The 17,039-nt window shown below is 31.7% G+C and overlaps 1 protein-coding gene across 1 annotated transcript in view; it reads right to left on the bottom strand.

The window, feature by feature from the left end:
• The window catches only part of LOC143232713 (histone-lysine N-methyltransferase 2C-like), a 180,224-nt gene that overhangs the window by 134,190 nt on the left and 28,995 nt on the right, over window positions 1–17,039 (bottom strand). Inside the window, 12 exon segments of the mRNA XM_076468458.1 lie at window positions 90–293; window positions 525–611; window positions 8,694–8,812; window positions 9,488–9,652; window positions 9,803–9,984; window positions 13,635–13,739; window positions 14,047–14,148; window positions 15,006–15,122; window positions 15,383–15,541; window positions 15,878–16,011; window positions 16,290–16,329; window positions 16,655–16,754. Of these exon segments, the coding sequence (XP_076324573.1) occupies window positions 90–293; window positions 525–611; window positions 8,694–8,812; window positions 9,488–9,652; window positions 9,803–9,984; window positions 13,635–13,739; window positions 14,047–14,148; window positions 15,006–15,122; window positions 15,383–15,541; window positions 15,878–16,011; window positions 16,290–16,329; window positions 16,655–16,754 (1,514 nt within the window).

Consider the following 17,039-nt stretch of genomic DNA (forward strand, 5'->3'; position numbering starts at 1 on the left):
CCACAGAATTACATAAGCGAGTGTTGATTTAAAAAGAAATAAAAGATTAGTTGTAAAAATAAAAACTTATAAAAAGGGAAATAATTTACCACTAGAAACAACATCTTTGTCTTCTCCCATTACAAATGGTCGTCCACCTATTTGATGTTTAGGCCTACGTATTCTTTGTTTTTTAGGTTGTTCAATGGTTAAGGCCCTAATTTGATCCATTCCACTTTCAGACAGGAATACTCCATCCACATAAAACTGAGCCTGTGGTTTAGGTTTAGGGGGAGGAAGTTGAGGAATTGGTTCTGTTGTGTGGAAGTAAAATAACAAAATATTTTACTATTAAAAGAATAATTACACATGCACTAATATTCTGAAATTTAGGTTGCAATGCAATATTGAAAGGAAGTTCTAGATAACAAATCTTTATACACAGAAATTAAAATAAACTAATTCCAGTAAAGTAAAATAATTAAATTCTACATAATAAATCTATACAATTTGATATTTTAGTTTCATTAAAAATTCATATATACCTGGATCTTTGACAACCTTTGGAGAAGGTGACAAACATTGAAGTTCTGGTAGTGGTGGCTGTGGAGGCGTTGGAGGAGGAGGTGGAGCTAAACCAAAAATATTATCAAACTATTACTAACAATTCATTTGGTTTCAAAATTTTCAGCATTAAAGAAACTCAAGACACGTAATGGTTGAATATATACAACATCACAGGTTATTAAAATAAATTTTATGAATTATAAGCTCTCTGAAAAATGTGCAATAAAAACTACATAACTACTACTATATTTGAACTTTCAGATACCCATGATAAAATACTGTAATTAAGAAATTTACTGCAAGTAGCAATAGTATTAAAAAATGTTTATATAAAAGTTTTAACTCTAAATCTATACTGCCAACACACACACACACAAATATCCAAAAATACTGGTGACTACCAGTCATGTGTTCTGAAAAACAGTAATATTTAAATACATAAAAAAAAAATCTGAACACAGGTAAAACCACACACATCTAAAAAATAGCAAGTTGCATTTATGAAAACACTATGCTACCACTAATGTTATACTGTATGTTAAAGCCCCCTAATTTGACTAACTATGATCCTTGTCTCTGAACTTCAAAAGTTTTTGTATGTAGTACCTTTTATATATATATATATATTTTGTCAATAACCATGCAACATAAATAACAAATTCCCAAAATTTATTCATACACACACACACACATCACACACTTATACTGTACAATAATAAAAAATAATGTTTAGTGATTCTTTGAATTTGTCAATAATAATCATTCAGTTCTTAAAATACCTAAGCAAGTCACTAGATAAAAATCAGTAAAAAAATATCCATTTCAACAAATGAAATATTTCATTCATTGGTTCTAATTGGTAAGATGTCACAATTTTGATCCATTTATTCATTCTTTTGATAGTAGAAATGTTGGACTCGTAGATAAATTTAGGTTCATGGATGAATCTAAAGAATGTGAACTTTTTACTGCTATATCTAATGAAAATATAATGAGTCACTTTTTGCGAGAAACAAACAAATACTGAATTTTGTAAATCACTGAATTCTGAAGAAAGTGAAAGTAACACTCCCTCTACTTCATGAAGTAAGAAATGGGAAGATACAACTATTGAGGAAACTTGTACATTTTTTACTGTGGTAACGCTTATTCCACATGTAAAGAAAGGCAGGTGTTCACTGATTATTGGAATAATGATTCTCTTATAAGAACTTCAATTTTTCCAAAATACATTACTCAAGATAAATTCAAGATCAAGATATTTGCATTTTGCAAATAATGAAGAATCAAATACAGATGATCGATTATGGAAAGTTCAAGAAGTGTTTACAACAGTGAAGAATTTAGCTATGAAATCATTTTCTCCATTTCATTTCAAAAAAGTAGTTATCAACGAATCTTTGATTCTTTTCAAGGGTCATACTGTTTTCAAGCAATACATTCCAAGAAAGTGCCACAAATTTCAAATAAAGTAGTTTGTATTATGTGATTGTAAGACAGTAATTGTAATAGATATGATTATCTATTATGCACGCAATGTTGATGTCCCCAAAAATCCCCAATTAAGATTTTCAGGATCAGTTTTCAAGCATTTGATAAAAGACTACCTTGGAAAATGTCACATATTATATACTGATAATTATTATCTAGAATTATAAAACTTTCTCTTAAAAAAAAAAAAGGTTTTTTGTGGAACAGTTATAACTAATCAAGAACAACATGCCTAAATTTGCAACTCTGAAGAAAGGAGATGTTGAGACCAAGAAGCAAGGGAATATTTTAGCACTTTATTGTAAAGACAAACATCCTGTTAATTTGATTAGTACAGTACATGAAGGTGAAACGAAATAGAGGAAACGATGAATGCAAAACTAAACAACTAATAACCAAACCCAATATGGTTTTAGATTATACTATCATCATGAGGCTAGTTGACTAAAGTGGCATACAAACTGGATAAACTGACTTCCTTTGTAAATGTGTGAAGTGGTACGAGAAGCTCTTTTTTCATCTAACTGATATCTCAATTTTGAATTCTCTATGCATCTAGTAAAAACTGGCAAGAAGCCATCATTGAGGCAGTTTATTTACAATGTAATTTACCAATTATTGGAAAGATATAGAAGGATGACAAGACTTTTCCCAGGAAGACATAGCCTTAGTGTTCCTGATAGACTTTTGGGAGAAAAAAAGCATTTTCTCTGCACTTTTCAGAAAGCATTCCATCCTCAGGAGCTAGAAAAAGTGGACAAAGACAATATCACGTATGTATGCAGACAACAAGAAAAGAAAAGTGAAAAATGATGACTACCTAGTGGAAAGAATGGAGAGCAGCAGTGTGCATTGGCAAATGTTTTTGTAATTTTCATATCATAAAAAAACATTTGAACTTTTAATAAACAAATCTTCATTATGCTTTCCTTTTCATTTTCTTTCATATTTTATTCAAAATTCATATTAAAAATGTTAAAGATTATGTTTAAGAAATTTTTTCCCCAATTTAATATCTGTGGTGAACTACTAGCCACAACATTCCTGCTGTTTAAGAGTTAACACTGTATGTATTGAGTTTTGTTGTCATCTCACAACCAGAAAAAGCACAAAGAACTGTCAACAGAGTAGAGAGTATGCATAAATGTTTTCTGTGATGATGTTTAGACTCTCCAACAAATTGCTGCAAACTTGAAATGCTCCACAAACACTATTAAACACACCCTAGATCAGGGGTTCCCAACCTTTTGGCACTCGCGACTTGAAAATGTAATTGATGAAATAAAATTAATGTTATCCCAAGCTACTTCTAACAAGGCTATGCGACTCCCCTGCCAAGGCTTTGCGACCCCCCAGAGGGTCGCGACCCATCGGTTGGGAACCCCTGCCCTAGATCATGAGACTGAGAAAGGTCAATATGAAAATAGAAAAGGTAGAGACATAAATTCAATGATAAAAATTATCTTTGTTTATGCAGTCTTCAGAACAGAACAAAGACTGCCACTGATTTCAAGCATGAGATAAATGACCATGTGCAAAATGACAGAAAAGTGTCTAGATTTACAGCATCAAGAAGACTCAACAAGAATGGAATACAGTATTCCCTCACTATTCGCGGGGGTTATGTTCTTTACCCCCCCGCGAATAGCGAAAAACCGCAAATATTGAATGCAGTTTTAAAACTTCTATGTATGAGATTATATACGGTACTAAATGCTTCCCAGACACTTTCTAAAGACACTCTTACTCATTAATACAGTAATAATGTAGTAATATTGCATGCAGTCATGTATTTCACTAATGTAGTAATGATAATGTAAACACATTTTAATTTTGTATTGCAACAATATTTTAATCAAAAAGAAACGTAAGTACAGGAGGACAGTAACACCGCATAGTACAGTTACCCATACTGTATTACTGTACCGTAAAGTCATTTTCTATGCATACAACACATGTATTAGAATTGACAGAAAGTGGAACAAATTTAAAGGCAAACTTAGACAGATAAATACAGTACGCACAGTTCAGGTAATAATAATACAGTACAGTACAATTCAGTAATAATATGCAATTAAAAACATTATTAATACACGGTCACAAAAATATGCACTGTACATACAGTGTATGCATTTATAAAAAAAATATGTACTGTATTGCAATAATAATTGAAAAAAAATTTAATATTGTTTGTTCACTCACCAATAATGAATGATAATAAAATGATGATGAAATTTGCTGTGCCATACGATGATGATGATAACACTAATGTACAGTATGGCACAGCTTAGCTGCTGCTTTACAGCACTTTAGGTAATTACTCCTCCTCTTCAGGCACTTAAGGAGAAAGCTCCATTTCTTCAGGAGAGTCAAGAGATTGTGTTGTTTCTGTGGGAGAGTCAAGAGGAGGTGTCGTACTTTCTTCGGGTGTGGCTTGGTTTGACGTTTTGGGTACCTTCTTTAAGAACATGGTTATTGGCAGCTGGTTCCGTTGTTTTTTCATAGTGATGAATAGAGTTTTGTAGGTCGACATGGTAGAGTTAATTGCATTTGAGAATTGCAGTGAACGAACCATGTAAGGGTCCCATGACTTGGAAGTCTCTTGCAAATCCTTTGCTTTTGACATGAGTTCAGCCAACCGTTCTAGAGTTAGACCCTCGTCCTCTTCCTCTTGTGATGGTTCTTCCTGGCCCTCTGTTTCTTCTTCACTGGCAGATTTCGTCAACTCTGCCAAATCTTCGTCCGTTAGAGGCTGAGAGTGGGCGTTAATCAGGTCATTGAACTCTTCATAAGTTATGTAATCAAAGCCTTCACCACCGATTAACTTTGCTAGTTTAACTGACTTGTTGACAGCATCATGTTGAATTTCATCCGGTGAGAACCCTTTGTAATCATGAACACATTCTGGCCATAGATTTTTCCAACATGCATTAAATGTTTCTTTTTTCATGTCTTGAAGTGCCTTGTATATGACTGTCAGGCACAATGCAATTGTGAAATTGCGCCAGTAAACTTTCAACTGGAAGTCCTCATTCTCGTCTATTTCATCAACTAATTGTTGAAGACAGTTGCCAGTGTAAAGTGCCTTAAAGGCACGAATCACTCCTTGATCCATAGGCTGGAGGAGGGATGTTGTGTTGGGAGGGAGGAACTCGATCTGGACTCCCTCATGATACAAATCCACAGGGTGACCGCCAGCATTATCCATGATCAGCAACACTCGAAATTCAAGTACTTTTTTGCAAAGGTATTCTACCACTTGAGGGATGAAACACTGATGAAACCAGTTAGATGTCAGGAGCTTCGTAATCCAGGCCTTGGAATTATGCATCCAGAAGACAGGCAAAGTGTTTTTATTTTTGTTCTTCAGAGCCCTGGGCTTTGCAGATTTATAAATGAGGCCGGGTTTCATCATCCAGCCAGCAGCATTGCCACACATAATAAGTTTCACTCTGTCCTTTCGTGCTTTGAATCCTGAAGCTTTCAGTTCGTCCTTCATGATGAAAGTTCTGGAAGGCATTTTTTTCCAGAACAACCCAGTCTCGTCCATGTTGAAGACCTGCTCTGGCTTGTATCCCTTCTCCTCAATGAGTTTCTTAAAGGCCTCAGGATACTTTGCTGCAGCTTCTGTGTCTGCAGATGCAGCTTCTCCGTGGGATTTTCCAAATCGTAGTTGGTAACGTTTTAGGAAACGATCAAACCAACCCTTGCTGGCATGAAATTCTTCGGCATCAGCTGCTGTTGATGGTCCTGGTTGTCCTTCAGTGAATTGAGAATATAATTTCAATGCCTTCTTTTGAATGATCTTGGTGTCCAAAGGGATATTTTTCTTTCGCAAGTCTTGTATCCACAATGCTAAGGCAGATTCCATCCTCACGATTGCCTTGTTTCTTACAACATTCACCATCTTAGCACTTTCACAAAAATTCGTATCTACACTAGCTCTGATTGCTTGTTCATTTTTCTTTATGTAATGCACGGTGCTCTCATTCACTCCGTAATGGCGTCCTACAGCAGCATAACCTTTTCCTTCCTTTATCATATCAAGCAGTTGTACCTTCTCATGCAGGGTCATAACCTTTTTCTGGCGCTTAGATTCCTTGCCAGAAGCTGGAGGTGTAGGGCGTTTGAATGGCATTGTAGGGTGTAAATAATATTGTAAAAATAAACACTTGAATTTACAGTCCAAACAACCACATTGAAAACTCACGCGCGAATGAAAGAGAGAAACAGCTGATCAGCAGCACGCGTATGCAGCCAATCAGCAAGAAGGAGAAACTAAAGCTGTCAGCCATTGGCTAAATTCAAACCTATTACCTAGCCTCCTTGAGACCGAGCGCTGTGTGTGTGCGTGTGTAGTGCATTACCGGCTGTGCTTTGCCGTTTGCGTTGTGGGGGAAGCTGAGGCAGTCAGCCAATACCAGCTCAGCCCATTGTTCGATAAAGATGTCAATCGATAAAACTGCTTGAGAGAGTAAATACAGACATACCCTCGAAAAGCGCTTTTAGTCTCTATGACCTACAAAAACCCGGTTTACCGAGCATTCGTTTTTATGACGTTATGACGCTAGCCCAGTATACCGGCATACGATGCGATAGGGATAAGAGCCTAACCCACGAATATGCGGGGCCGCGAATGGGGAACCGCAAACAGGTGAGGGTATACTGTATTTTGTTGTGTAGCAGTTAAAAAACATTTACTTTGATTTCCAAACATTGTCAAGAGACTGATACTTGCTAAAAAAGTACAAAAACCAGACTGTTGACAATTGTAAAAGGAGTGGGTGTTGTGAATGGATGAATCCAGTTTGAAATATTTGGTTCAAAGCATAGGTTTAAGTCTAGCAACAGAAGGATGACGGATACTTACCTCAATGCATAGTACCTACCATGAAGCATGAGGAAAGCATTGTGATGGTTTAGAAATGATTTTCTGATGAGGCAACACAAGATATTTGCAAAATAGATGGAATAACGGAACAGTGCAAATATCATCAAATACTGATACATCATGGTATACCCTTTGGTTTGTGTATTATTGGTAAAATAATTTACTACCAAGAAGATTTCAAACCTATGCAGAAATTACTTAGCTAAAAAAGGAGCTGCTTCAGTCATATGTTGAGATGTCTCCCACAAACCTTATCTAAATGCAACTGAGGAGACCTGGAATTTGACAGATTAAAAACTTGGAAAATCAAAAGTCACTTCCAAAGAAACTTTATGGGATTGTATAAAAGTCATTTGAAGTAAAATCCAAAAGGACGATTTGATATGTTGCAACAATGTCTGAAATTAATGAACAAAAGATGAAGATACAAAATATTACCTGTTTGTTCAACTCAAGTACTTCCACTGAGTTTCTGTTGTATTAAATATAGAAATTAATAAAATTTGATGTTTCACTTGTAATTTACCTTCCATTGTTCTTTGAAACTAGCCTAAAATCAATTTTTTTTATTATTTTTGTCTTAACACTTGTGTGCAGTACTCTAGCTTTTTTAGAAAGATGGAAAACTATAGCTCTCTTCTAATTACAGATACATTTTCTTTTACAGTCTAACATGCATATTTGTGTGCTGTATGAATTTCTTTTCAGAAGCCAAAATTTCTGAAACTCAACAAGGCTTACAAAAGAGCTTTCTCAGTTTTTACTTGAGTGCAAATAAGCTGTAGGTAAGTATTACAAATCCTTGTTTTTATGTATACATTTCATTTAATATACATCTTTCAGAAACAGAAACTAAAATATAAAAAACAGAAACTTCTCAGTTAGGATAATTGAAATGAAGCAAAATAAAAAGTATAAAATTTCAGGAGCCCCCATAGCCTGGTAACCCAAAACCTCATTATTTACATTAGTTCTATGAACAATAGCTAATAAGCTCCCACTGTGATTTACTGTTTTTGAAGGAAGAGATTACCACTCCCATGGTCCAAAATCAGGCATTAAAATCATAAAATCAAAGGAAGTAAATGATAAAAGGTTAACTATTGTTACCTGTTACAATAAATAACCTGAAAGTTTCAATAGTCACTGCATAAAACAATATGGTATTATTGATTTTATTTCATATTTTTTCACCTTTTAATTTTGCTGTACGTTGGTGTTACAATAAAAAAATACAAGATAAATATAAAACTTTAACAAAACATCTCTCCATATTCATTTAGAAGGTTCTAGAGGTTCTGCAAATGAAATACAAAAACTGTAAAATAAGTAGAAGTGTTTTTATTCTGAGTATGAAAATCAATAAACTTTCACATAGTCTCTCCATAAAGGCTTTGGAAATTTATAAAATTCAGAAAAAACCTTTAGAAAGAATAATTTATAAAAATAATTTATTGTTTTTGTATATTACACTTGTAATGTTGGTTAAAAGCATGCCAAATTTTGTGAAGGTACATTTAGTGAATTCAAAATTATAGTTAACATTGTTACATATAGTTTTATCCAATGTATTTATCCAATAGACCAGATTGCTCTTAAAGTGTTTATAGTTGGAAGAAGCAAGCATAAATATCAAACATTTTTCAAATATTTATGAATTACAAGAATGAAATAACTAAGTATTTTTCAAAAAGAGATTTAAAAGCCATATAACATTTGACATGAAAAAAAATTTTCAGTAAGAGAAAAAATTTCTTAAACATACGCAACAGGTGAGGTGGCAGTTCATCTTTAGGTCTGCAAAGAATACAGTGATATCCATGATCTGATGCACGTTCTGCATCTTCCTCTGATAACATCTGGTCACATTCCCCATGAAGCCAACTAAAAAGAGAGAAAACCAATAAACAACTTCTGAAAGATACAACTCATTTTCATTAGTCAGTCAATATCATATTAACATAACCAAATCATGTAGATGTATATCTTCTGAAAAACTATATTAAAAGATAGACAGACCACACATGGTGATGCTCTAATATACACACAGGTAAATTGTACAAGCATGATTTAAACATAGCCACTTTTATATACATAAAAGCCTGTAAATGTAGTAAAAATACTTTTCCATACCAAGTAAAAAACTATTGTACTTATCACAATAAGACATATTACCATATTTTTCCATACCAAGTAAAAAACTACTGTACTTATCACAATACGACATATTACAGAAATGCTATGTGTGTCACCAAGAACAGCATGATAAGCATTTGGTGCTACCAAATCAATACATTTAACCTTTGAGATTGTTTAATGGACCATTTTGATTATTTCAAAATATGTATAAAGAACCTGTATACTGAAAGAAGTACTTCTTCCATATATAATACAATTTCAGGTATACAATATTAATTATAACTGTTGTTTGCTACCACCAGGAAATAGTTTTGAAAAGTTCAGTTCAGCCTTTGAAATTCAAATTAAATTTAGCATTGCAGTTTTAAATTAGTCCAAAAACTAATAATTTATCTGTTTTATAATAAAAATTATACTTACCGATGACACTGAATACACTGTATTATTAATTCATTTTCTTGGTAGCTAATGTGGCAAACTGGACATGTCACTTTACTAGCACATGGCCCACAATGAGTATAATTATTTTGCCATAAAGCTCCATATCCTGGGTTTCGAGAGCCACATTCTAAACAGACTACACACCTGTGAATAACAATAAATAGGAAGCACATTAGTCATTATGTGCTAATGCTTCAATATATTTTAACACACCACTATATTCATAATCAAAAATATTTTACTAACAAGTATACACTGACCATCAATATTTTAATATTAAGTACACCATCTTACCAATTACACTTCCAATTTCCTTGAGGCACATCTTTCAAGGGTGGATCCAAACAATACGTATGGTAGCTTATATCACATTCATCACACAAAAGAAGACGTCCTTCATCATGTGGTTTTCCACAACCTTCACACACTGTGCAATCTAAGCATCTCCAGCCCTTACTGAGAATCACTTTTGTAACCTCAAAGAACAAAAAATATGTAATATAAAGTAATTCTAGGTTAATACCGATAATATGAATATGATAATTTCCATTTAACTAACCCTTCAGCATAGGGTACCCCATTTTAACAGTTTTCTGCACAAGTCACTGTTACATTAAAAATTTATTAAACACCTTTAATATCAATATATATAAAAAAAATAACTTTATAATGTATGTTATTATCTGAAGTTTATGTTACCTAAGTTTTAAGCCCTTTACTTCAAAATAAACCTTTAAAAAACTACTTAAAATTTCAGATATATTACTCCATGACCTACAAGCTATAAAAAATTATTTACTTTGGCATTCTGTATCTTCAATAATACAATGCCAACTGTGTAGATGTACATCTAGATAATATTACATTTATTTAACCTATTTAAATTTCAAAGATCTCTGGATGAATGCAGTTGAAATAAAACAAATTTTATCAAACCCTAACTGATGCCACACCCACCTCCAATATATTCTAGCTTTATAACCTACATATAGATGTTACTTTCATATGTATACAGCCATTAGAAAGAGCACATTTCACATTACAATCCAACAGTAGTTATCTTCAGACTGGGACACAGTTTTCACCACGGAATACATGTAACTGCTTATAGTATTGTTGGCTGCTTGATCGATTGCAGTGCTTATGGTTGTTTCTTATTTAAATGTTACTGTTAAAGACAAAGTTAAATTGTATTTAGGTCTTACTTTTATATATTAATTAATTATGTATTGTTTATGTTTAAAAGATAATTTAAACATTTCAAAATTATTTAAATATACATCATACTCTGCATCAGTTCTAAAAGCTTATGATATTACACTGTGCATCAAACTTCTGCCTAAGATTTGCATATCTCTGTGAGAGAGATTATAATATGCCCTGAGGGCATTATTCACTTCTGTACAGGTGAAAAGTAAATGGCAAAAGACAAAAAAAGAGAATAAGACAAAAAGTAGCTAAATGTGAAAAAGGAGAAAGACCTAAATCATGAATATAAGCAAGATTTATAAAAATATTCTACAAAAACTAATTTTAATCATTTTATTGCATTGTACACTGATAATATCTAGAATCAGTGATACTATAGAGAAAAATAAAATGTAAACATTTACCTAAAAACATTTGATAACCATTTGAGATGTTCTAGAGATTATGCAAATAAAATATGAAAACTATTGCATGCAAAAAAGTATTTTTATACCTAAAATTAAAATAACTTTGCACTCAAACTTTTCACAATTAAGTTACATATAACCACTACAGATAATTTAATAACATTTTTATTGCAAAGATGAAATTAAAGTGCTTTCATTCTTTGTGTACAAGGTATAAAACCTTTAGCAAAATCTTACACGCTTTCATGAGAATACCTCAGAGTTGCCATACGTACCCCTGGATAAATGTCTTTTCCCAATGGAGCAGACATATTTCACATATGCCCCCATTCCGTATTTGTTAAAAAGATAAAACTGACAGATCTTATATTTACGTATGGAAATATTACTAATTACAACTTTTGGATACTTTTCAGTGTATATACTATTAACAATAATGTTACACACAAACAACCTCAGAAAATTACATGATTACATAGTTTAACACAAACTTATTCAAATACATACTTGTTTTCCATTCCAATATGTCATTAACTTTGCATATGGGAGTGTCAAAGTACAAGTTTTATGACATTTTTACAGAGTTAAATTTATTATCAGCATTATTAGCCATATATCTTAATAAGTCTAGCATCAAAATATAGTTTATAATTTAAAGTTTCACATTATTCAAGTTTTAATTTCTTAATTTTAAAGGAAATTACAGTACTGTGCAAAAGTTCTAGGACCAAATCGAAATTAGATTTCAGTCTACTTTCAAAGAATAATGCAAGATTAATCACAGGTGGGACATTTATATTTTATTACTCTTCTTATTTAGTACAAAAGAAAATCAGTGGAAGAGCTCGAGTTCAGCAGACAGTTCATGTGTCCCCATTTTGCTTTAATAACTACAGACAGCCTTTCAGACATTATTGCAACATATTTAATCAACTGTCCTTTGGGATTTTGCCAGAAATGTGTCTAATATACACTCATAATGTTTCCTTGGAAGTAACTTTTGATTTCTCCAGATTTTAACATATCAAATCCCAAATCTGCTCAACTGGTTTGAAATCAGGGCTCTATGTGGGACACTGCCTCATTTGAATGACTCAAGCAGTTCCTTGCTTAGCTAAGTAATTTCATGTTTGGGGTCATTATTTCCTTCGTAATAGAATCATTTAACAATAATATGTAAACCACTGGGAATACTGTGATAGATCAATATCTGATGGTGCTTGTGCTGATCCATTATTTCAGCTATTATGCAAATATCTCTTATCATCTCAACAGAAAAACACTCTTGAATCACTATACTGCCTCTGGCCATGCTTCATGGTAGGTACTATGCATTGAGATAAGTATCTTTCACCTTTCTTTTGCTAGGCATACAACCCAAGCTTCAAACCAAATATTTCAAACTTAGACTCATCCATCCATAACATCCTTTTCCAATCATAAAAAAATCCAGATTTTGTACTCTCTTTTTTTTTTTAAAAGCAAATTTCAGTCTCTCAAAAATCAAAGTAAAAGATTTTTTTAACTGTTACATGACCAAATATTCCACTGTCATTGAGCCTTCTGGATACTATATATATGAACCTTCCTTCTGACCAAAAGGCTGCATAAACGAAGATACATAACATCGATATCACTGAATTTAGGCATTCTGCCTCTTCCATTCCTATTTTTAAAGTTACCTGTATCAGTCTCACAATCAAGGGTGCACTTGACAGTGTTTATGGAGCATATCTAATTATCTCTCACTGTGTTTACTGTTTTCGTGGGGAGAATGAGCACTCAAGTAGGTATTAAGTACAAGAATAAAACCATAATATTTATCAATGTAAAAAGGTTAACTGCTAAAAGTTTCAAGACAAGAACTACATAAAACAAGGGAAATTTTGAATCAAAAGAACAAAAATGGTAATGTTCTTTTTATATCACATTTTCAGTCTTTCATTTCATTGTAAACTGATCTTGATTACTGACTTTGATACAGTTAATGTTAGGATAGACAACATAACAGATAAAATATAGCTTTACAGAGAAAAATGTATATTCATATAGGGTGATCTTAAGGTTATGCAAATGAAATATAACAACTGTAAGATGGCAAAACTATTTTCATTCTGAAAATCATCTTGACATCAGACTGACTTAGCAAATTCACAGACAAATTTTCATTAAAATATTTCTTAAAATAAAAAAGGAAATTAATACCTAAAAATACTTTATTGACTTTTTAATGCTTCTTTAAATTTTAAAGAAAGCTTGTTAGTAAACAAGATGTTTAATAAACAAGGATCCAGAGGTTCTGATGCATACTTCAGATAACTTTTAAGTATACTGTGATTAAGAAATGTTAAGGTTATTCAACAAAGTGAATAAAGTAGTTATGAAACATCAGCAATCAAATATTTTAATTATGATAAATTTTCTTTAACAGATTGTTTAAATCTGTTTTCCTGAGATAAAATAATTTAAACAGAAAACTGATGAAACCATCAGCTACATTTAAAACATACCTTTACATTAACACAATATGGATGGTAACACTGTCCACACTGAGAGCATGCAATTAGTCTACCTTCTTCTCCTTTTCCAAAACTCCCACACATGACACAGAGATCCTGAAATACAACATTTACAAGCATAAATATGACTTAGTACTGTGCTGTGATACTCTTTCATTTTTTTAAAAAAACAGTATATTCTTTTAACATATTTTGTATACAACTATTAAAACAAACAATTAAGGAACTGGTGAAATCTTATATACATTTTTAGAGAAAACTATAGAATGGTTATGAATGGACATATTTTGACTGAGTTATACATTTTACCAGTCATACACTGGAAACCACACTTGTATATAATTACTAGTATACCTAAATACTCATTCATAAGTGAATTTACAAAAATTAAATAATTACTTACCTGGGATAACACAAATTCATCATTTGTAGCACACAAAACAAGCTTGTTATCTACACCTGGTTCATCATCTTTGGTTTCTTTAGAATCATTGAATGTCGAACTCTACAAAAATTGCACCATTAGAAACTAAGAAACCAAAAATGTTAGTGACAAAAACATGATATCAACTATTGGATCAGTTTGCTTGCTTCCAATGATACTAATATAGAGGAAGAATGCATAATTGGCATGTTATTTAAATAATGTTGAAGCTTAGTGTATCTTCATTACAATGTTCTTTAGATGGAAGGCAATCTAATTTTTGAAAGACAGGAAACATGCAAGTTTGTCATAACTCTCCTTTAAGTGTATTATACATATATATATAGTACAATTTATAGTGAGTGCCTCTGTAACTAAAATGTATATGCTATAGCAGATATTACAAGAAAAAAATGTAAAGCACTCAGTTCAAATACCTAATAGGTACAAATACTCCAAGTTAAAACATCTTTTAATCATTATTTATAAAATTATTTACATAATTATTTTATAGTTTCATAATTTCTGTGATACTTTCTGAAACAAGATGATTAATATAGAATTAAAATTACCCAGAAAATCTTTGCTCTGAGAATTAATGTAGTAAGCCAAATGAGACCCATCATTTGGTGGTTATGTTATTTTTATTACTACAAGTATGCTTTAAACTGCATTTTAATAATGAGTTGTACTTCAAATAAAAATACTGATTGTATTGAATTCTTTAATAATTCAAAAACGTTTCTAACCAATGTCTCAGTGATTTTTCTTTCTACACACAACATTCATAAATATAAATGTACATTTTCATTAACAAACAATACAGAAAATATTCCAACATTTTTACCCTTTTACATTTTTTTCCCAACTGTTTATAAATGTTTAAAACCATGTCATGTTTATATATTTTAACCTATACTTAGTTTTTATCCTCTTACATGAGAAAAGTATACACCAGGAAAATGTAAAGTTTTGACTCCTCTAGGCTTTGGACCTCTTTTTCTCTGGAACTCTGCTATCTTTGCTCTACGTTTTCCAGCAAATTTTCCAACACCCTAAAATATCACAAATTCATAAACACAGCAACACTATAACATCAAGAGTACATCTTATTGAGTGCAAGTTTACTATTTCTATTAAAATAACTTAAGCTTTAATGCCAATATTTACAAAATTTGCTGAAAAAAATTCAATGTAAAGTAATAAAAGTGATTAAAAATAAAATCCTTACTTTTCTTTTAAATAATTATTTCACAGATCTCTATACTTTTCAACAGATTAAACAATAAAATTTTATGCTGCAGAATAAACCTACTCGTGGTCGACCAACTCCAGGCCTTCTCTTTCCTAAAAACTTGCCTCCCCCAGTCAAGGCTCTAGTTAGAGGAAATACAGGAAACTTTATATCGCTAGGTTGAGAAAATCCTATGGGTTGAGATGGCGGTGATCCAAACTGGGAAAAACCAAACTGGGGCTACAAACAAAAACAATACGTTTATAAAAATAATGGGTACAAATTATGTCCCAAACCATACTAACGTTTTACTGAATAAAATCATAAGATTTTCTTTAAACTTCACAGTAAACAGCTTATTCTGGACATCATAAAAACTGAAAATATTTCTTATGCAAAACAAAACTTCAAATCCCACACAATTTACAAATAAGTAAATAAAATACTAATCCACACATACAAGTTTTCACAATTACATTTAAAAATGATTTTTTAAAGGCTTACAAAGCAGACATTTCCCCACAAAAATCTTTCAAAAACTATATTGTACTACTACTAATAAAATACAATCATTACCTTTTCTGTACCCAAAAAGTCTGTATCTATATTTAATACAATATCTTCATTTCCTGACCCAAGTGATTCTCTAGACAAGTTCATGGAAGTATCTGGAGTTGACGGCGTGCACACACCTTCATCTTTACTTCGAACTAATAATGTAAATTTTTCAAATAATAATTATATTAATAAAATATTTCCAAATATCTTGATGCTTCTATTACCACAGTAACACGTCCCATACCACACTGATCAACTGTAAAGGTATTTTTAATACATGTTTACAACAGTAACATTTTAATGATACCAGAAAATATTAAATCTATAAAATTCTGCAAAAGATCAAGAATTTAAACAATTTAAAAATGTACAATTAGTACATTAAACTTAAGTTTAATTATTATAATAAAATCAATGAAAAAATTCTTACTTTTTGTCAAACCTTCTACATCAAGACGCAAGGCAGAAACCTATTGAATAAGTAATCAAATTTTAAAAATTAACCACACAAGTAAGAACTAGCAAAGTGACAGGCATGTTATATACTTTCATAAAAAACAAGAAAAATAAGACAGAGAAATATACACACACTTTCACTTAGTATTCTTCTCATAATAATTAAGTTCATAATTCACTTTTATTCAGAATATGTACAACTTGTACACATTATTCTGAATAAAAGTAAACTTATGAGCTTAATTATTAACTGGATAACCACTTCATAAAACATGTTGCTTAAACTATGTAAAAAAAGAAACACTACATAAACTGAGAAATATGAATATGTCTACATACTGCAGGACGGGTTCCATTACAAACAGGGCAAATGTAAGAACTGGTTGTCAAACTCTGCCTTTGTTGAGCTATCCGTGGGTCACATTCTGGATGGATACATCTGTTACAAAATATTTTAGCAACAGTCAGACATTTAAATGAAATACACAATGCATTGAATTAGAACAGTTATTTCATGTTTTAATAATATTTAATAATAAAAACATAAAGGAAACACTTTCTATGTAAAATTTGCATTTAATACTACATTTTCATTGTCTTATCACTATATCATGTTGTGTTTCGTCAGTAATATGATAAATTAAAAAAAGTTAGGCCAAACAAAATAACTTTCAGTGAGATTGGAACTAGTGTTCAAACCGGCAATTGGAATAGCAACTCAGAT

Source organism: Tachypleus tridentatus, chromosome 11 (genome assembly GCF_004210375.1).
Source record: "Tachypleus tridentatus isolate NWPU-2018 chromosome 11, ASM421037v1, whole genome shotgun sequence".
NCBI classification, from domain to species: domain Eukaryota; kingdom Metazoa; phylum Arthropoda; class Merostomata; order Xiphosura; family Limulidae; genus Tachypleus; species Tachypleus tridentatus.